This window comes from Marmota marmota, unplaced genomic scaffold (genome assembly GCF_001458135.2).
Source record: "Marmota marmota marmota unplaced genomic scaffold, marMar, whole genome shotgun sequence".
Taxonomy (NCBI): domain Eukaryota; kingdom Metazoa; phylum Chordata; class Mammalia; order Rodentia; family Sciuridae; genus Marmota; species Marmota marmota.
This window is the reverse complement of record NW_025999977.1, coordinates 38284563-38307015: the sequence shown is the minus strand read 5'-3', so window position 1 is coordinate 38307015 and position 22453 is coordinate 38284563. Positions and strand designations below refer to the sequence as shown.

Here is a 22453-nt window from a genome sequence, read left to right as displayed (position 1 = left end):
TTAAGACAAATTTTTACTAACATGTATTAACTGTACAACTTTATGGGGTTCAGGGTGATGTTTCTGTACATGCATAGAGCATGCTCTGTTCAAATTCAAGTTCCTGTTTCCTATGCTCCCCACTCCACACCCTTCCCAATCTCAAGTAATCACTTTTACTTTCACATCATCTTTCTCTAGCTTCCACGTGTGAGAAAGAATATGTAGTATTTATCGTTCTGTGTCTCGCTTATTTCCTTAGCAGAATGTCCTTAGTCTCATTCATTTTGCGGCAAATGACAGAATTTTATTTATTTTTTTCATGGCTGCATAGTACTGCATTGTGTATCTATGCTGCATTTTCTTGATCTATTCACCTGTTGATGGGCATCTAGACTGATTCCACATCTTAGCTATTGTGATTGATGCCACAATAAATATGAGTGTGCAGGTATCTCTTTGGTATGCAGACTTCATTTCCTTTGGATACATACCCAGAAGTGGTATAGCTGGATTGGATGGTCATTCTATTGTTAGGTTTTTGAGAAACATCCATGTTGTTCTCCATAAATGGCTGCACTAATTTACATACCTGCTAATAGTGCATAGACTTCCTTTTTTTTCACGTTCTTGCCAGCATTTGTTACTTTCTTTTTTTATAATAGCCATACGAATTGGGGTGAGATCGTATCTTATTGTAGTTTTGATTCACATTTCCCTGATGGCTAATGATATTGGGTATCTTTTCACATATTTGTTGACCATTTGTATTTCTTCTTTTGAGAAGTGTCCATTTGGATCACTTGCCTATTTTTAATTCCTTATTTTTTCTTCAGCTTCCTTCTTATATCTAAGGCAGTGAAGTGTCCAGAGTCCAAAAGTCCAACCATATTGACAAACCACAATTCATGGCTGTTCTGGCTCTGTTGGCCTTCTATGGCCTAGGCTCTTCTCTCTCTAGGCAGAATAAGCAGCCCTTGGAGAGGAGTCTTGTAGACTGGCTCTGGGTCCCAGTCTCCAATGAGCCCAAATAAGGCTCTGTTTCCTTCCAACTTGGAGAATGAATTGCTGTGAAGTGTGTATGCTGCCCTGAAAGTGGTCAGTTAGTCCTCCCCACTCACTGGCTTCTGGAGAGCAGGAAGTATAAAGAGGGGCTCGTGACCTAGAGTTTTCTACACCAGGCTCATCCCTGCATGTCATGGTTTGGATATCAGGAAACACCCTAAAGCCCCTGTGTTAATACAGGAATGTTTGGAGGTGAATTGATTGGATTGTGAGAGCTGTAACATTATGTGGATTGTAACTGTAAGCAGGTGGGGCATGGCTGGAGGACATGAGTTACTGAGGTTATGCCCTGGAAGGGTTCACCTGCCCTGCAGCCCCTTCCCTCTCTCTGCTTTCTGGTTGCCACGAACGGAGCAGCTCTTCATACTATGTCCGCCATGATGTGCTGCCTTACTTGGGCTCAGAGCAATGCAGTCAGCCACATGGACTGAACCCCTGGAACAGTAGAGCCAAAATAACCTTTTCCTCCTCTAGGTTGTGCTTAATGGGTATATTAGTCACAACAATGCAAAGCTTACTAAAAATACCACACAGAGTGGACACTGTCCTCTGAAGCTGTGTATTCAAGATGCATTTGTCCATGCCTTCACTCTAAGGTTTTATTTACTGGGCATCTCCTATGTGCATGGCTCCGGTAGGTGTTAGGTGAAGTGGGAATATAGAAATGATTCATTAACTCTTATCCTCAGACTTGCAACCTTTGGGCAGATATGACAGGAGCACAAATAATTAGGAATTGTGGTAAAACATAAGTACCATAATGGTGTTAAAAATAAAAGCCTCCAGACGTTTACAGGAGGAGAAGTTATTTCTAGGTTGACGAGATGAATTAATTATGCTTAATTTATGCACTTTATAGCTGGTGTTGGTGTATGAGGTTTGTTTAAAGATGAAGGGCAAGAAAACCATTTGTTCTCAGCTCTTCTGAGAATTGGGTATTTCTCCAAAACCCCCATCCCCTTTATTCCCTGCCCCTAGCCCAAGTTGTTGGGGCTGAGAACCAAACAGGCTGTCAAGCGCTCAGTGGGGGATGCAAAGAAGCAGAGAAGAGTGGCCACATCTGAGGGGGTCCCCAAGGCCAGGCTGTCAGAAGCCAAGCAGCAGAGCTTCTGGGCTCCTTCTTGTTGGAGAGACTCTCTTTCAGGAGGCCTCAGGAAGCTGGTGAATCCAAAGGCAGACCTCCAAGGCGGTCTCGAATCGATACTCCTGATTGGCAAACGAGTCCCTGTGCTATTAGGAGTGGTGACAGCTTTCAGATGGGGCATAAACCAATTGTTAAAGACCCCTCAGCATTATTCACCAGGGTGGGAAAATTGGTTTTGGTATCCTGGAAAAACAGCCGTTTGGGTAATTACATTCTGTTTCCCTGCGTCTCTTCGAACGCATTAGCGGGAGATAATATTCCTCATTCTAAGTCCAGAACCATCCCACAGAGCTGCTATTAAACAGCTGTCACCTTCCTCCCCTCTAACTGGAGGCATTTCTCAGCAGGAAGAATGGCTCCCTGTTTGTCAGCTGCATCAATTCTGGACGTGGGCGACGGGCCTGCTGGAGCCCCAGGCCACACGTTAGAGAGGAAAGATGCTGGGCTAGGAATTGAGAGACCAGCTCTGGTTTCAACCCAGCCATGACTTTCTGTGTGACCTTGGGTGAGTCACTTAGTCTCTCTGGTGATATAAAGTGAGGAAGCTGAGTGAGGGGATTCCCTTGGGATCTGCAATTTGGGGTCACCTTGCAGGTTCTTTCTCACCTTGCACGGACTCTCCATGGCCTTTGCTATGGGCCAGTTGATTCCTGCATGCCATGGCCTACCCACTATCGCTGTGGAGGTGTGGGGCCTGGTTCTTCCTTGTTCATCAGTGACCCAGGGCCTAAGACTGGTTGTCTTTGAAACAAATGATCTTTCACCCATCCTTTCCTTCACATCGTTGTTCCTCATGGGCCATCTCAGACCTCTGACCCTGCTACTGGGGGATTAGGGAGTGAGGGGTGCAGACCCAAGGGAGCTAGGAAGAAGAGGGAGCATTGGAGAGAACAGGGGAGAGAGGGGCAGACTTGGAGAAGGAGGAAAAAGGAGTAAACACAGGAGAAGGAAAGCAGGCTCTGGAAGTGCGTGCTGGGAGTTTAAGGTATCAGTTTCCTTCCTTCACTTCTTCCTTTCTCCTTTCTCTTTCTTTCCAACAAACACTAATTAGCAGCCCACACTCTGACACACTCCTTGGCATCAATATTCTAGGTGCTAAAGAGGCAGACGTGAATAAAACATGGTCCTTGAGTGCCAGCAGTTGACAGTGTATTCCAGGAGGCGGGACGTTCAGCGTGTGACAAGTGTGGAGGGGCTGTCCTAGAGGGGTGTGCAAGGTCCGGATCAGCCCTGTGGGAGACAGGGAGGGAGGCTCAGGCAGCTTCCCAGGGCCTGCAGGTCTCAGAGACAAGCAGCTTCCGGTGCAGCTCCTGCTAAGTGCCTCATTCCCTGGAGCCTTCTAGTGTCCTCTTGTTTCACTCCCTCCCTCCCCCACACTCCACGGCTCGGGGACTAGCTTTACCCACATTTGCCTCACTTACTGGAATCACTTCCTCCCAATCTGTCTTGCACAGGGCTTGAGCGCTTTAAGGCCAGGAAACATGGGTGAATTGCCTTCCTATTTATGTTGCCTGTGTCCCTAGCATGGTGCCAGCCAGCAGCAGGTACAACCCCCACCCCAACAAAACAAAACAATTATTGAATGAACTTTGAGGCATAGGTAATATCTCTTCTACTGCTTGACATTTGTGTAGGTTACCACGACAACCAACAGTTTTTTCCACCATAATCACCACCATTTTGTATGAAAAAAGGGAAAGATGCTTCTCAGAATACTTTAATCAGAATCCATGACTTGCCTGGCTTGGCATCTCTCTCTTTCTCTTTTTCTTCTTTTCCTTTTGCACCTGCCTGTTCTCTTTCCAGGAATCTGAGTAAGAATAAGTTAGCCTCAGTTTCTCTTGCATAATAGCTAGGGGCTTCCTCCATTACTGCTGGGCTGTTTTTTAGATAATGGCATATCCATATCCAGCCTTTTCCATGGATTGGTGACCCTCTGAGCTTATACTACTCAGTTTCAAAGAGATCTATCTTGTGACTTGAAAGTGTTGGTGAAAGTTATCTGACTTCATTTCTCACATCCTCATGAACTTGTCACTACCACCAAGATGTGTCCTATACGTGTTGAAGCTTGCGGGGACACTACCTCCTCTGGACCTAAAAGGCCTGGATTGAATGGTTGTCATAGAATGGTAGACTATAGACAATTACTCAGTCTATTTTTCTCAGGGAATTGTGTCTTCCAATCTTTGTACACAAGACCGTGGACCTCAATGATAGACACATATAAAAATCCAAATAAATCACTCTTCAATTCATCATTCCCACCACTGAAAGCAAGATTCTTGGAAAGCTGGTACAATTTGAGTCAACAATTCAGATACAGTCTTCTCTTCAAAAACTTATTAAGAAACACACTGAAGAACCCAAATTGCAATCTGCTTGGGAAAGCACAGGGAGAATATAATGCTTTAGCTGGAAACTGGGGTAATGCTGGTGTGAAGAGACACTCCCCACTATATGAGAACTCCCCTTACTCCCATTTTGGGAGTGAGATTACAAAACCCTCCAGTGGCCTTGCTGAAATAAATCTAAGCCCTTAAAAATGTCACCCAGGCTCATAGTCCCTCATTATTATGGGCTATAAACACAGATTCAAAATGGGTAAACTCTAACTATGACTGAGCTAATGTTCTACATTGAATTAGAGTTCTTCATGATTAGAGATTAATTAAAAGCAGGTTATCAAGACACATGCATCTCAAACAGCTACCCAAGCTCTATGGAAGATACCTATGTTTTTAGACTAGGAAAACAAATACCTCGCTTGGGTAATGGCAAGACCCAGCATGGTTGGAAGGCTTTGGTGTCTCTTTTTTTTACCTATTCCCTCCTGGAAGAAAGGAAAACAGAGCAGCACGAGTTACCATGGTGACTTCTCTGGGATGCAGGAGGTCAGAGGTGGAGCTGGGGGAAGGACCAGCTATCCAGGTTGGTGCACCATGGGTTTCATGTTACTGCTTGGAAAAGCTGGAAGCCCCCAGCACACTTGTATTAAGAGGCAGTGGGGTTCAGATAGAAATCCTGCCAATTCTCTCAGAAAGACATACCATCTTTGAAGAAGAGCTAACTATCATGCCTTACACATGCTCTGGGTTTCATAGTCAAGGAAATCAAAATCTGGCTCAGGGGTCCTTGCCAAGCTCTTCCTTAAGCAAAATGGCTGAATAAAGCTGTTCTGGTGGATGCTGCATGAGAAGCAGGGAGCAGGTGTGCGTAATGGAGCAATCTTAACATGCCATTTAGTCCCTCAATCATTCATCCATTCCTCTTCCATTCATCCGGCTCATCTTTACGGAGCATTTATGTCGTAGGCATTGTGCCATCACGGGAATTGGTGGTACCCATTTTGGAGAATGAGGACAGGGAGGAAGAGGAAATCAAGAACTCCAAGGGAAAGAAGGAAGAGGTTCAGGTTTAAAATAAACTTTCTGTGCTGCTGTGTTACAGAGGATACTTCACTGAGTCTAATCCCATTGCTTTCTTCATGCACTCCTTTGGGTTGGGGTGGTAGATCCACTTGAAAAATACAGGTTTTCAACAGTATGATCTAGACTTTTTCTGAGTAAAACAGACTTTTGAACCTAAAAATCTGGAATCAAGATGGACCCCCAAACAGAACTACAATAAAAATCCACAGAGGGAGGCAGAATGTGTGATGGTATGGAAAATACACCATAGACTGGGAGCCGAGAGACCACTGGTGAAGGAGAGCAAGGCAATGGCTGTGCTAGGGGAATAAGGCCTTTGCCTTCCCTACCTGGGGCTGTACCTGGTGGGGGTGTGGGAAGGAGTGAAAGGCCAGAATGGTTGAAGGGCCTTGTGAGCAGCAGGCAATGTGCCCTGAGTTAGGTCTGGGCTCTCAGTTCAGTCAGGAGGGTCCTGGGGGTGGCAGGTAGAGCTAGGAAGTTCTTCATAGACAGAGCTCAGAACCCAGAGCATCAGGGAGCAGCTTCCAGGGTCTCAGAACCTACAGTGAAGGCCCTGAGATGGCTGGTAGGGTGTGGGGAGGCCTGTAGAGGCCTTGTGGCTGGAACCAGTGATTCAGGTAGACCAGATGACCTGTAAGCAATGACTCCTCAGTCATATTCACAGAAGGGTCCCCAATCAAAGACACCATGGAGCGGATGGCTACACTGGTACTAGATGTTACAGAAGGCTTCTAATTTGCAATTAAACCCAGAGTAATGGAAAGAAGACTAAAAAGGGGAAGAATTCTCCATTGTCTTTTTATCTATTCACAAAGGAGGAAGAAAATTTCCAAGTATCAGATAGACTTTAAATTGGTTACATGAAGCTGTTTGCCATCAGTGGAAAAGGAAAGTTCTCCTCAAAAGCTTAATTTTCATTTTTGCACATAAAATATAAAATTTACAACCCTTATACGCTCTTTAAAATCCTTTCCAATTGTCTGATTTTCTTCTATCACAACTGGTCTAGTTTTCTTCTTCTCACTGTTGCTCTTTTTTGACTTTATTGACACATAATAATTGTACATCTTTATGGGTATAATGTGACATCTTGATACATGTATATGTTGTATAATGATCAAATCAGAGTGATTAGCATATCCATTAGAGAGGGGGAGTAAGTTCTGGGGCCCCATGCTCAGTATTGTTAGCTATTGTTATAGTGCACAAGAATGCATCAGAGCTAACAATAAAGCATGCATATTTCAAATAGCTAGAAGAGAGGATTCAGGATGTTCTTACAACAAAGAAATGACAAATACTTAAGGTGATGGATATGATCCTTTCTTGAGCATGCCCTTTCTCGGGGCTGATTTGAGCTGGTCTCTTTTTGAAAATACAAGAGATATAAGATCCCACTATGCTTATCACCCATTTGATACTTTATTAGGATGTCATGTATTCCATTAATTTCAATTAAAGACAACTGATTGAGCATCCAGTCTGTGCCAGGTTCTGCCCCGCATGGTGATGATCAAGAGCCAAGCTCACAGGGTAGTGAGAAACAAACGAACAAATAAAAGGTCAAAAGTCATAAATTTGTCACTTGATACCTGTAGAACCTTAATTTCTTTGGGCTTCATTCTGTTAATATGTAAAATAAAGGAGGAGGGAAGATTTAAAAAAAAATCCTTTAGGCCCTTTCCTGGTACTCAATTATGTGAAGCTTATGATTATCAATGGTTGAAAAATTGTATAGTCAACTGAAGCCCCAGAGGGCCAGAGGAATGACAGATTACAGCTAATACATTTGTATTCATTTCTGTTGTAGCATCCTCACAGCAGAGGCGAAGTCCCACCTTCAGCAAACTGCAGAGGGTGGGGTGGAGATATTGCTGATCACCTGCTTGGAAGTCCTGGAAGTGCTGGGGCCTACGGAAGGAGTTTCTAGATGGTGTGAGGGAGAATCCATTCTTAAAATTTTTGGAAACAGGGAATTTAGAATTTGAGCTTCCACTCCTGGGCATATTTGTCTTTGTCTATAATATGAAGTCATATGCCCACATGAGTAAGTGGATATCTCTGTGTCCTCTATTCTGTACCATTGGTCTACCAGTCTATTTTGGTGCCAGTACTATGCTGTTTTTAACAACCAAAAAAATTTAAAAAACAAATTAAATTACTATGTAGTAGGGAAATGGAGAACCCAGTTTATACATCTGGACATTACCAGGCAGGGAAATTTCACCTTCCTTAACCAATTAAGCACTGGGCCTCCAGGTTTGGCACAAAAGTTGAACTTCTTGGGTGAGGAGTGATTTGACTTCATAGCCTTCTCCCATTTTCCTTCCTTTTGCTCTTCCCTCTTTTTCTGAGATTTTTCATTTCCTTGGAGAATCCTAGGGACCACCACTGCTATCATTAGTCTGTTCTTGGAGTTGACATTTGAACCCTTGAAAATCCTGACAAAAACTCAGAATAAAACTCTGGGAGTACAACCAAGAGAAGTTGAAATGTTCAACACGACTTTAGTAAAGACTGGGAAAAGACAAGGGGGAAAATATCTCTTGAATTCACTTTGGGCTTAGACTCTGCTGTGTTGACCTAGAACAGAAGACGGCTCCTTTGAATGTCACTCCTGGCTTCTGGTATCTCCCCATATAGCAGGGAAAGCAATCTCAGCTTCCAGTACCCGAGAGCTCATTGCCACTTCACTAGACCCATAGTGGAAAATGCTGACCCTTATATTTTCCTTCATCTTTGGCTTTGCCAAGTGATCCATGCTAGAAAATGTCTCAGCCTTTCCTAAGACCTTCCTCAAAAGGAGTCAGGCCCAGAAAGACAAACATTATGGTGTTCTCACTTACATGTAGAAGCTGAAAATTTGATCTCAAAGAAGTAGAGAATTGAATAATGGTCACCAGAGCCTAGGAAGTGTGTGGGGGAGGGAGGTGATGGAGAGAGGGTGGTTAACAGGTATAGAGGAATAACTTCTAATGTTTTATAGAGTGGTAGGATAACTATGAATAAAAATTAATTGAATATTTCAAAATAACTGGAAGAAAACATTTAGAATGATCTCAATGTGAAGAAATGATAAATATCTGAGGTGATAGATGTGTCAATGACACCAATCTGATCCAATCATTACATACTACACAGGTGTATGGACATGTCACACTATCACATACATAGTGCAACTACTATGTGGGAATTAAAGTTTAAAAATTTTAAAAAAGAACTTCATTCTCCCACTAAAGACTCTGGCCCTTGGCAGGATTACTGTGTCCAAATGCCCACCAGCCCCCTCACTCTGTGTGTGTGCATTTGTGTGTGAGGTGGTCTCTTAATGAGGTCATGACAGGTATATAAAGAGAAGAAAGAGAAATGAGATAATGAAAAAAGAGGGAATGGAAAGAGATTCAGTGACCCTATGTCTAAAGAGAAGAAGATCCCATCTGTGCACACCTGGGGGCTGGGCCCCAGTGTGGCCAATTTGACCATTTCAGCCACCTGTCCGGAGACATGGAGCCTGAGGCCTGTGCCTGAAGCCAGGGCACAGCAAGCTTCTCTTATAATTGAGGTGGCCACGGGGATCAGACAGCCAATTCCACAGCCTGGTTTTCTTCCACTCATAAAAGGAAAAGAAGAAAGTCAAGAAGTGAGAATGAGTTCAGAGACAAGCAAAAAGTCAAAGACACCCAGAATCTGGGAGAGACACACGAGGAGAGGCTGTGGCTGAGGGTGGGGAGAAGTGGGGAAAGGCTGTCCATGAGGTGTCAAAACAAACAGCCAGGCAGAAGATGATCTAGCTGCACTTATTTATTTATTATCCCGCAGAGTAAACCAGTAAAATGACTCTGATTTGAGTAGATGCTTTGGTATTACACATACCCAGGAATGTAGCACAAGGACATGTCAGTGGAAGAAGGAAAGAGGAGTTAGGAGAACAGCCCTCACACATCAGTACACACATGCACACAGTGGGCCCATCAGAGGTGGGGAGGGGGAGAGCCCCAGAGAGTGAACGTGAGTTTGTATCTGTACTAACAAGAAAGGTATCAACCTTGGGATAATAAGAAGGAAAACAGAGACAGCTCTCCTTGTAACTTTCTGCTTTCTGTTCTGATCCACACAAATGTAATTCTAGAAATTTCTCACCCGAGATTTGCATACTCATAAGCCCAGGTCCACAGGACAGAGTCTTAAAGCCACTCTTGGGCTCTCCTTGACCTCTGGGAGTGAGACTTGCTTGCTCCCCAACACTCCCACAGATAAATTTGCCCTCTCCAGGGGAGTTCTGTTGCTCCTGACATGCTCCAGATCATTCACCTGCCCTACTGTGCATTTCTGAACTACAGACCCTACAACCAGCCTAGGATGGGATATGGACTGGCTGCCTTCCATACCCTAGACTTGGGTCACCTATTCCTGTCCCACTGGAGCTAATCAGAGCTTTTGTCCAGGGCCAGTATTTTTTTTTTATATTTAAATTTTGCAAATGATTGAAAGGAGTAGTTTAGGCTTTCAACCTCTCTGGACCTTTTAAGACAGCAGACTTAATATGTTCGTGTGAATTTCCAGGAAGAATCCTCTAATTAAAGCTTATTGCCTCTCAGCTGCCATTGGTCAGCCATGTGGCTCATCCTTCCTGTTAATTAGAGCAGAAAAGGCCTCCTAGTGGGCTGGTAACCTCACAGAGCCCTGCTCACCTTCCGGCCCCCTCCCCTGGTGAGCTCCAGAGGAACCCAGTGCTGCCGTGAAGGCCCATCACCCCACACACATGGGACTTGGGGCCCAGACAGGATATTGCAGCCGTATTCTTGAGGAAAATTATAAGACCCTGGTCTACCAGTTTCATGAATGATTAATGAGGGGCAATTAGTCAATGTTAGTTAATCGTTTCACAGATACAAAATGCTGGCTAAGAGCTATGAAGACATGGAAGCAGCAAAATCCAAAAGACTTCCCATCCCCCCAAATGCTGATCACAGAATCCCAAAAGCTAGAGCTCAGGGAAGTAGGCATCTCAGAGGCCATTTGCTCTGGGGTTTGCAAAGTGTACTTTGAGGGACCTTCTGGGCAACGGCCCAGTAACTGTCTCCCAGTTTCCTCCCAAAACAAATTGCAACAAGAAGGGCAAAATAAAGTTCCACAAAAACCATGGTCTCAGCATAACCTGAAGACAGAGAATGCCAAAACTTTAGAATAACCACGAGTACAAAGAGAAAGACTGCCAGGTTCCAGCAGGGCATCTCTTGTGCTCCCAACCTATGTCCCTCAGCTAGCAAAAGGCTCCCCACTCAATGTGCAAGGTCCTCCTCTCTGGAGGACTTTGGAAAGTAGTTCCCATAGCCTCTGGTGTGAGCAGTTCTGTTCAGGGGCCTAGGGAGAGAAGAGGTAAATTGTCTGCAGGATCTTCAGATAAAGGTTCAGGACCCCTTCTCTTGTCCCCACCAAACAAACAAATACAAAAACCAACCACACCAATCATAGGATTAACTCAGTCCTTTGGAAGGTTTAAGAAACTTTAGGCCAATGCACAGGAGACTTTAAAATCTAATACTTGGTGAGTTTGAATCTGACCTGGTATGTCAATTTTAGGAAGCGAGCCTCTCATCTTCTACTGGTCTGTCACGTGGCTCATTCTTCCTGTTAATTAGAGCAGAAAGGGTATCCTGGTGGTCTGGGAGCCTCATAGAGCTCTTCTCACTTTCTGGACCCCTTCTCTGGTGGGCTTCAGAGGATCCCAGTGCTGCCATGATGGCCCATCAATCCATGTGCTTGGAATTTGGGGTTCAGACAGGATATTGCAGCCTTGTTCTTAAAGGAAATGATAAGACCTGGTCTTCTTCTCTGCCTAATTGGGAGTTTATACCCCATTGCTAGTCTCTGGTGTTTCCATCTATGACTTGCACTGAAAAGATACCTTCCCTTTTGGCCCCAGCTTCCCAGATGACAATCTAAGGCCTGGTGTACCTTCTCCTAACCATGTTCCTCTGTCCCCCTGGAGTGATACTTTGCCAATGTCCCTCTGAGCTACCTCACATGGAAGGGTAGAGCGAAGTCATTTACCAGTCTTCCTATGAATGGGAAAGATTTTTCCTAGGTCATGTTTTATCTTAAGAATTTTGTGTAATTTGCGTTAGAACCTAATATATAGTCATGATGATTTTAATATAAAAGTGTCTCTTCACCCCAATCTTTTTGGTAAAACTAAAACTCTGGAAAGATGTACCTTACTGATCCTGTGGGTGGCCCCCTTTCAGACCACCACTACTTATGCTACAGGTACAACATCCTGGTGTGAGAAGCACTGGCCCCAGTTACTCCAAGCTACTTGTTGGCCTCTCTCAATCTGCCCACAGCAAATGCCTTCAGCCTTTTCCTGCAGATGAGGCTTCAGAGGAACTACTGGGAGCTTAATCTCTGACTTATGGATGAGTCCTGGCACTGAGGGACGAGACCTCTATTCCCTCCTCCTAGGGATGCCTGGACTTCCCCTGTCCACTGAGGTGCACTAATTCACTATTGGTCCACTTTTTCTTGATGACGCGAACCAAAAGTTCTTACTAGGGGTTTAGATTTGCCAAGGCCATTCATTGGGCCAACCATACACTCATAGGTTATAGGGAAGCTTAGAACTAACCCATGAGGTCTCTGCATTATGTCAGGAGGACCACACTGTCACATTTAATGCTCACAGGGACCTTGGAGTAGACATCGCCATCTTTATTTCTCACACAAATTAAGTATGCATCATGGATGCATAGCAGCCAAATGTCTCAGAAATCAAATCTTTTTTTTTTTTTTTCCTCATCCAAATCCTATCCAAATCTTTTCACGATTTAAACTGCCATTGTTCTCTGCTTTTCTTTCTGTTGCCTTTCGGCCATTTCCCTCTCTATGTGGTCTTCTTCAGTGAATGAAAGAAGCAGGGGAAGTGAGGTTGGGATGTTTGAGTTCCTTAGCTGTTCGGGGGGTGGGGGGGGTGGGGGTGGAGAGGGTGTGAGAGAAGTGGTGTATTGAAATCTGTGTCTAAACGGACATTTCTCTCATCTCCTCTGGCAGTAATTTATTCGGGTCCACCCCGTTTGCCTCATAGCCATTGATTTTAAGGCTCGGCTGCAGAGGGGCCTTAGTGAGGAGAAGAAGCAGATCCCTAAGCCCCTCACTCATCTCCAGCTGGAGGACCAGTCTCATTAATAACGGGGGCTTAATCCTCCCCATTCAAAGAGATTCCCATTACCCAAAACAATATTTTTTTTTAATTACCCAGGCAGAGTGGCGATTGCATATTGAATACTAAGGACGATTTAAAACTAATAAATACTTTTGGAGATTCCTTGAACATCTTAATGAATTAAAAGTTATGAAATATTTATAAGCAGTAACAACACCATTTAGTACCATTAATAAAATAAATACATTAGTCAGAGAATGAAATTCATTACTATTTTACTACTCGACATTGATGTCAATGACTGAATATTGCTCCAAATTACTTGTAAAATAGACCAATTATTTTAGTGTGATTAATCTTTTCAATTATTTCTTTTATGTAGTTGTAATTTGAAAGTAATTTTCTTCTGGGAGTACAATGACCTCAGCACACTCATTCCTTATTTATTTATATTTAAAAATCTTTTGTGTCTGCCTCCATTTCCTGGTGAGTTCCAATGGTCGGACGGATATTTAAAATAGTCTTCCAAGCAACTGTTATTGTCCCTAAGCACTCTGTGGGCATTTGTAATTGGCTTTAGTAGTGAATATGAATAAGCCATTCCAAAGTAAGGGAGTCTCTGCCAAGAGTAGCTGTGCACTGTGGGGAGAAGGGAGGCCAGCAAAATTCCTTCCGGTTCCAGCACTCTGGCCTGGCTATTTTGGATGCCAGTCTTCTGGCAGGGAGGCAGTGTAATAGGCATGTCCAAAAGACTTTTCAACTTCCAACCATCCTCAGAGGATTGAACAGTACTATTCCTTTGCATGGCACAAAGTAGTCTGGGCATCTGATCACAAAATGACAAGGCCAACACTCTACTAGATGTTAAAGGGTGGATGGTGGGGAAAGAGAAGTAGCAGGCCTAGAAGTCAGAATGCAGATCAGGGCTATCAGAGTCTCTGTTAGGAATGGGATAGCCTTTGCCTCTGCCCAATGACTCAGACAAAGTGCAAATGGAAAGCAGAAGGTGGGCAAGGCCACAAACATACCTCAAAGAGCTATGCAGAGTTGTGCAGCTCTGATTGCAGAATGAGGGGATTCAGCTTAATCAAGGGGCCTTAGAGAGTATTTATTGTATCAGGCACTAGCCAAGGGCTCTGCACACAATATCTGTTTTAATTTCCAAAAAACCCCTATACTTAAGTATTATTAGCTCATTTACTGATGAGAAAATCAAAACCCATGGATTTAAGAAATGCTTCTGAGCTCACAAAGGTAGGACATGATGGAGCTGGGATTCCACACTCGTTCTGTCTGACTTTAAAGCCTGTAATCTCTCTCTTCTACTGGGATAAGTAAGCCTTTATGGAGTGCTCACAATGAAAACAGCATACTCTTCGTTGCTAATTGAGATGCAGAGATTAAAAAAAGAGAACATTCTTTGATTCTAGGAACATCTATTAAGTGAAACACAAAAATAACTCTGGAGAGAAATAGACCATTCTAAAACAGAAATGTATGGAAACATAATTCGGAAGTGAGACTTCTTTAAGAAAATAGTATTTGAGCTGAGACTTGGAAGAAGTGCACGATTTTCAAAGAGCACCCTGAAGTTGCATAGTGGAAAGCAGCCTGAGTGGGGGCTGTTTGGAGAAATACGAGGAGATCTGAGTGGCTACATGAAATTGTAATTTCAATGCTCGTCTTTTAAATAATTCAGAATACAGATAAATTAAGGCCAGGAGACTTTGGAAATAGGGAGTTAAGGAGTGTTTTGAAAAAAGCATTCACCAACCACAAACAGGGCTCATTTGGAGGCTGTGGCTGTGCTGTCCCCCGGGTTCACTTTCGAGTCACGGACCCCACCACTGCAAAGCTGATTCAGTCCCTTGAAGAGACTGACCCAGCTTGCAGCACCTCTCAGGTTGGCAGCATGTGACTCCCATCATCCACCTTGGCATTTGGCCATTAATTAACAAGCTTTGCAGCAGGTGTCAGAGGAACCAATTTATTTCTGTGAATGGTAGCTTCTCCACGATAACCTGAGCAACAGTGAGGGAGCAATTGAACCTTAAAGACTTCAGGCAAGGAAAGGCCCAGTCAGTGAGGTTGGGTAGCCCATGGCATCATGTATAGCGCACCTCCACCGCCCCCTTCTCGTACTCTCATGTCAAGGTCAATTCTAGGACAACCATTGACTTACTGTTATTTTCACCTTCAATTACAAAAACCATCCATGTGTCAATTCTGAAGGAGGCTGATAATGTCCCTTTGGATCTGAAGAGTTGGTTGGTTTATGGAAAATAAGAGGTGGGGAGGGGACCTCAATCCAGGACTCCTGATTGCTGATTCAGTGTTCCTTCTATGGTCTTTCTGAGAAAGGAAAAGTGGTACTAATTTGGAGGACGACATCTTGACAAATGGGGCACCTGGTCAACTCCTCTGTTGCAAAATAAATATAAGTCAGGGATGCCCACTGGGGAATAGTTTCTGTGCCAAGGAGAAGAGACAACTTAAAGCCACCATACCAAAACTCAGCCCAGACAGAAACAGCAGTTTTATATCAATGTCTGTCTGCGCTCAGCTTAGTATCTTCTTGGGTAAATGTCTGCTGAATGAATGGGGGATCCACAGGTGGAGGGATAGATGAATCTGCTACATAAAGAGAGAGTTTTCTGCTGGCAACCCCAAGACAGAATGTCACTGTAATCTCCATTTACAAGCACAGACTGAGGATCCTGCTGGGGTGTTGCTTGCTGCTGGAACAAAAAATGCCCAATTTGGGCCTGGCTGCCAGGAGCCCATGAAGTAATCCCTCATTTTACCCAGCTGGATTTTTGGAGCCTACTCCAAACACTGATTGGCTCCACATGGCTGGCCAAAGATTAGAATCTGTTTGTTCAGCTTCTTTCTTTCTTTTTTTTTTTCTTGTCCCCACTGACCTAAGGAAAATGTCCTCTATTGCCTATCAGTGTTTTTGGTGCAGTGGAAGGAAAGAGAGGGGTCAAAGCTTGGATATGTCACCCATTTTTTACTTTTATAAATACTCATACTAACTCAGTGCCTAGTGTCTCAAATACAGGACCCATCTGAATAAAGATCTGGCCTTGTGAAAATAGCTTACATCCCAAGTATAGAGCCTGTGCATGTTCATTATCTTTTAAAGAAGGCATGGCTAATGTAACTATTTTTGACTTTCTTTCTTTCTTTTTTTGTCTTTTTTGGTGGTTCTGAGGATTGAACCCAGGGCCCTGTGCATGCAAGGCAAGCATTCTACCAACTGAGCTAATTCCCCAGCCCCTGACTTTCATATTTTAAATAGGATAGAATCATAGCATTAGAAAAGCTGGAGTTAACAGGAGCATTGAAGATCAAACTGTGTTTCATGAAAACTCATCATGGAGGATGTCAAGGATTGTGGAATGGTGGGTTCTGGGTACCTACCCTCATTTCCTTAAGATACTTCTACTTGAATAATTATATATCCTCGACTCTTGTAGACTTTGAAGTATGGGTTCAGCCTCTAAAGGCTGCATCAAGTTCAAATACCTTCAATGTGGTCCCAGAGAAGTTAAGAATTTTGTTCTCTAACCGGGGGTCATGTGTTTCAAGGCATCTGTGGTAGTGGGGCTCTGTTTGACATCTTGCATTCCTCGTGCTTCCTGAGCTTGAAAAAACAGTGGGCTAATTCCTCATGTGGGGGTTATGACTCCTTAATGGATGAGTCAGAGATAATATGTATGCAGGTGTCTCAGCAGTGTAAGGGGCCTAGATTGCTTCTTGTTAAGAATCTATTGTGAGCTGAGCATGGCTCTGGCCTGGGAACCTGCAGATGTTTCTTGCTGGTGACCTGCAGTAAAGTAACTTAGGTTCAGACAGAAGCTACCCACAGCTCCCTGCTTTTCCTGGGTGAGATCCTGTGTAGCCCCCTGAGATTGTGCAGACCAGTGGGTAGGGGTCTTTCTGGGTAGGGAGAAGATAATGTTGAATTGGTTTCAAAGAAAAACTGGGAACTTAACCATAAGGTAGAAGCAGAAAGCACCTTGGACTTATCAGTAATTTACAATGTCAAATTTCAGGGACGATCTTTGTGTCTTGGTTAGATACTTTCTGGTGTTCTTTTGGCAGTGACCTTCCACAGGAAGCAGAAAGATGTGGTAGCTAAGAGTATGGATTCTGGAGCTAGAGCCCCCTGCATTCCAATATCAGCTGTGGGACTTTGGGGGAACAACTTACTTCTCTGTGCCTCAATTTCCCTAGCCATATAACTGGAGTGATGGTAATAATGATATGTACCCAACGGCACTGTTGAAAGGGTTAATTGGGTTAATATAAAAAGTACACTTAGAAAAGGACTTGGTGTGCGGAAGTGCTAGGTGGCTGCAGTCGTGTTCGTTTTTATGAGCTTCTCAGAGCCACTCTGGTCCTTTTCAAATCCTTTTTGAGAAACTTGTCCTGCCCATTCTGACCTGTGATTTTTTTGTAGACATCTCTGAAGCTCAGAGGTCTAATGAGTATGCTGCAATCTTATTGCCCTGGGTTGTCTGCTCAAGAAAGGTTTTTGTGAATGGACTAAGGGCTCCCTGAAAGCCCAGACCTGGGTGTATCAGGGGGCTGATGTCCCTCTCGGCTGTGTCAAATGTATAAACTGCTCTTTCACTGGCTTTTCAGGGGAAAAACCCATCCCAAGCAATTTCTCTTCACAGTAATAGGGCAATAGCCCAAGGCCATAAAACAGAAGCAACATTTATTAATTGATTGATTAACCAATCTGTCAAGAAGTATTTATGTGACATTTCCTATGTGTTTACTGCTGGGCTAACTGTTCCCTCCAGAAATAAAAGAAATATAGGACAGGGTCCTGAACCTCAAGTTGGGATCCCAAAATGACTAATTGGGAAATGATTGTAAAGCAGCTACTAAATTTAGATGCAGACAGCAATGTTTTCCAAGTAGAATTACAGTAGCTGCAAATGCCTTTTCCTGGCCCCAGAAACTGAGTGAGGTGTCCCAGCATAGCCCCTATATTTCATTATTTTCTGATGTGGGAGGGAATAAAAGTCACATGTGAGTGCCACAAGGAAATGCAATACTGAGGAGGTCTGTCTGGCAAGATGGGAAGAAATGGTAGCAGTTTTAGACCAGCCGAAGGCTAAGGTGACATATATGAAGAACATAAGAAGATCAAGGTGCATGGCTAAGAAAATGGAGTCAGAAGGGCAAATGTAAGAGTCTGCAGCAGTGGCACTCGGCAATAGAACACGAGGCAGCAGCAAGCTTAGGGCTCAAGGTTATGGCCAAGGAAGTGGAGGAGGATGGGGAACAAAGATGATTCTGATGTTTCCAGTAATGAATAAAACCCCAGCCTCTGCACATCAACCAAGATGGTAGAGGAGAGTGGACCGAAACACTGGCTTTGTGGTCAGGTTCACTTAGGGTTCAGTTTGGCCTTACTTTTCACCAACTGAATGACCTGTGAGCTCAGTTTCCCCATCTGTAAAAGGAGGAGATTTGTCCCTCTGTTACAGCATCATTGTTTAAGCCTGCATGAGATAACACATGTAAAAGGATTGACACTTTGGGAGTGCTCCACCAAGGTTAGTGGTGGTTGCTATCAGCCCACATTCTCAATAGACTGTGAGTCATGTAAAGATTTAAAGAGAAAATAGGCATGGCCACTGTCCTGGTGATACCTATGGATAGATATTGTCACCTCTGCAGGGAGAGTTTTCCCAATGTCTCCTGTAAGCCTTCTCCAGATTAACTAAAATGGCATCTCTTTTCATGTGGGCCAAAGAAGAGTCATGAAGATCTATAGTTGTACTTCCCTTCATATGTTATCTGTGCCTTATCACCAGGGGACCAAGTTTCCATCAGAAAATAGTCTAGAAACATCTACATCTCTGACTAGCATATCATCAGCTTTGTTTGCCCCTGGAAGATGCTAGCTACTTTTCCCCCTTTCTCTCCTCTTTGTCATAACTTAACCAAAGCAGTGACCCCAGAAAATATACTAGCCTGTATCACAGAACTTAAATATGACTTTCCCATAAAACCCCACCAAATTTAAATATATATGGGGCTGGGTTTGTGGCTCAGTGATAGAGCACTCACCTAGCGTGCGTGAGGCACTGGGTTCAATCCTCGGCACCACATTAAATAAATAAATTAATTAACAAACAGAGAAATAAATAAATAAAGGTATTGTGTCCACCTACAACTAAAAAATATATATTTTAAAAAATATATGTGGGTGTAGTTTTAGGCTAATTCCTAGGATAACAACTTGTCTACACTAGTTGAATTTGTCCTACTATGACAGAAGAATAAGAAGTTCTAAGGAACCTCTGGTGTCACTTTGCTCTTCTCTGCTCTCTTTCTCACACACACACACACACACACACACACACAAATCTCTTCATGCCCCTTGATGGCTGTGTTCTTAGTGAGAGGAGGAGTGTAGAGAACAACTACTTCCTCATGAGGATCATCTCTCCTTGGATCTGGAGCCTCTGGACTTGGATCCTGGGTAATAAGTGGACCAGGACAACCTGGCCAAGTGCCTTCCCTGGGGAATCAGAGGCAGATTTGTCTTCTCTTCTCCCTCCTTTAAGAGGGTGCCTGTAAGCAGCGATTTTCTGGATCATTAGAGAAAGCTTAAGGAGGTCAACTCCACTGGTGTTATCAGGGTAGAGAAGCAGACCAGGAACAGGTCTCTAAAGCCCTGTAACAGACTCACTGCCAATGCTACACAAGCTCTAGGGGATGGAATTTGTAGGTGAGAGGGAGCTGCAAAGTAAGGGAGAAACATCTGTATAAAAAAAGATGGATGTGGTGGGGGTACACCTGTAATCCCAGCAGCTCGGGAGGCTGAGGCACGAGGATCTCAAGTTCAAAGCCAGCTTCATCAACTTAGTGAGAACCCTAAGCAACTCAGTGAGATCCTGTTTCTAAATAAAATACAAAAAAGGGCTGGGGATGTGGCTCAGTGGTTGAATACCCCTGGGTTCAATCCCTGGAACCAAAAAAAAAAATTGTACATCTGATGAAATTCATAATTTGAATGTGCAAGGAATTTTTGCAGGGCAGGAAATCTTTGCAGCATTTGTGCTGGGCCTAATTTCTAGATATTTACGGTCTCTTAGTTTCTTCTCCTGATGTTGCTCAAATGAGATAAGCCAGTTTTAGAAACTGGATACCTTTTCTCTATCACATTCCTGTTAACTTGTTCCATTTCAACAGATGGCTTCTTTTGGGAAGGTACATAGACCCTCAACATCTATGCAGCTTGATGAATTCCAGAGATATTCGCAAATCCCTAAGTTCATGAGTGCAGAAACAGACATCCAAACTCCTGGCTAGCTCCCAAACCACAGTTTCTCTACAGTGCCTCATATTATAGGGCAACCACAATTTCAACTTGAACTAAAGTGTAATCTATCATTTTGTGGTGATTTTTCTTCTCCCCACATACAACTCTGTTCTGATTAAAATAAGAACAACAATAAAATTCATTTGTGAAAGATCTTGTGAGACCTGGAATGAATGAGAAGCTACGACAGTGTAAGGAGCAAGGTGGTCACTGGGGCTCCTGAACTAAGGGTGTCTCTAACCCACCCCACCTCCAAGAAGCACCAGGTTCAAATCCAGGCTTCCACAGGCAGCAGAGGGCTTCTCTGTGTTCTGGGCCTTTAGGATTGTTCAGAAATAGTCAAAATTGGGAATTTAGGTCTGAGAGTACCCTGGATTTCCTTCCTGTCTGCACTTCATTCTTTGGCCCCTCAGACCCCAGGTTTCATGGCACAGGCTAAAGTGCCCTTCAATCAACCTCTGGGCAGAGGCAGGAATTACAGAACAGCAATAATTAAAGGACTCTTACTGAAGTTGGTGGAACTCAAGCTTAGCTACCCTTGATATCTGGGGAATAAAGGATGCTTATAATTATGACTGGGTCTTCTGAGAAATCAAGGAAAACCATCCTCATATATCTACTGATGATCCACGTCATCCCACTTAGAAAACAGAGTTGAGGCAAAGTTTAATAAAGTTACATATAAAACATGATATTGAAAATAGGAACAGAAGATCAAAAACTCTCAGAGGAAAGGGGAAAAGCTTATCAAAAACCTATATCTGTGTAATTACACAGATATAATTACTGTGATGGTGCATTGCATTTAGTTCAGAGTTTCCTGGCAACAAAGGAAAAAAGGAGAAAAAAAAAAAAAAGCCCAACAAATTACCTTCTCTCGGTAATAGATCCTGAAATAAATTCACAATGTGGGACTTGTATAAAAGGATTTAAATGGCAAGAGTGGACCCTATCCTAATGGCTTTTACAAAATAAGCTAAAGATTTCACATATAACCATTTCCCATGTGGTCTCTCAATAATAGCTTCAGTAAAATCATTATAATATTTAGTTGCAAATTTAACCTCAGAGAAAAGAAAAAGCAAACTAAGCATTAAGTTATGGAGAAGGTGCAGAGTATGTAGAGATAAAGGTGAAGCAAAAATGGCGAATCTTGATAACAGTTGAAGTTGCATTGAGGGTTCTTGGGGGCTCACTACACCATTCTATTGCCTGGCATCCATTTATAATGTTCTATGATCAAATATAAATAACTGTAAGCATTTGGCAGCCAGGGAAGTTAAGCTACTATGTTACCTAGCAAACACCAGATTCTATTTGATGCAGCTTTATATTAAGTAGTTATCATTTTATTCTGGATCTTTGAAAATTGATCGTTTGGTCTATGGTGCACTGCGTAATATTTAGAATCAGCTCTTAAGCACCATAGCCTTCGATGTATAAGTGTGTACCTTCTCAGCTAAGCACAGTTGCAGGTCATTGACACACATGACAACAGGCTCTCAATGAGTGGAGGGGCAAGCTGAGTTCAAATACCTTCGCTGCAATTCTTCAGGGCGAAGAAGTCCACTGCAGACAGACTTCGGTTTCCACTTGAGATGTATTCCAGGGCCACTCGGAATGGGTTCTCTGGGTGCCCAATTCTTCCCTGCAGCACGGTCCAGCTGGTTCCGTTGGAAAGCAAAGGAAGAAAGCACAGAAAAACAGTGATGAGAAGCAGCCTCACCTGCAGAGAGGGTCATGCAGTGACTTCAGGGTTTACATTCTTCACAGGCACCAAGAGATGGATGCCCACATAGTGCTGGGGATGATGACCCTGACAGCAGCGTGTAAGCATTTGCTTCCTTCTTGTCCGGCTAACTCAGAGACACAATTTTCAAACACACTTTAGCCATGGCATTTCTTTTGTCATATTCTTTTTAAGGCAATTTAAAATATTTGGAATATTTCAGTAGCTAGTCTTATAGGGGAAGAATCTACATAGTGAAAAGGAGCTGGCAGCAGAGTTGAGGCAAAGTCTTCAAAACATTTATCAGTCTATGGATCATTTTTTCTGGAAATAAAACTTAGTTTTTGGCACTTTATCTGATACCAGAGTCTCAGAACCTTCAGGTCTGCTATGTTGTTACTTATGGGAAGCTAGCAAGAGCTATTTATTTACTGTGGGAAAATTAAAGTGCACCCAAGCATGTATTTTGGAGTAAAAGGTACCTAAGATTGACATGGACTTTGCAAAAAAGTGCAAGCAGAAGAAGATAAAAGCAGGTCAAATGGTGAGCTCTGCATCCATCTATAATGAAGGACACTGACACTGTCAGAGA

At 43.3% G+C, this 22453-nt stretch overlaps 1 protein-coding gene across 1 annotated transcript in view; it reads right to left on the bottom strand.

Moving 5' to 3' along the window:
- Alk (ALK receptor tyrosine kinase) overlaps window positions 1-22453 on the bottom strand; it is a 647823-nt gene that overhangs the window by 150188 nt on the left and 475182 nt on the right. The window contains exon 6 of the mRNA XM_015479804.2: window positions 21669-21796. Within this exon, the coding sequence (XP_015335290.1) occupies window positions 21669-21796 (128 nt within the window). The remainder of the gene's footprint in view (window positions 1-21668; window positions 21797-22453) is intronic.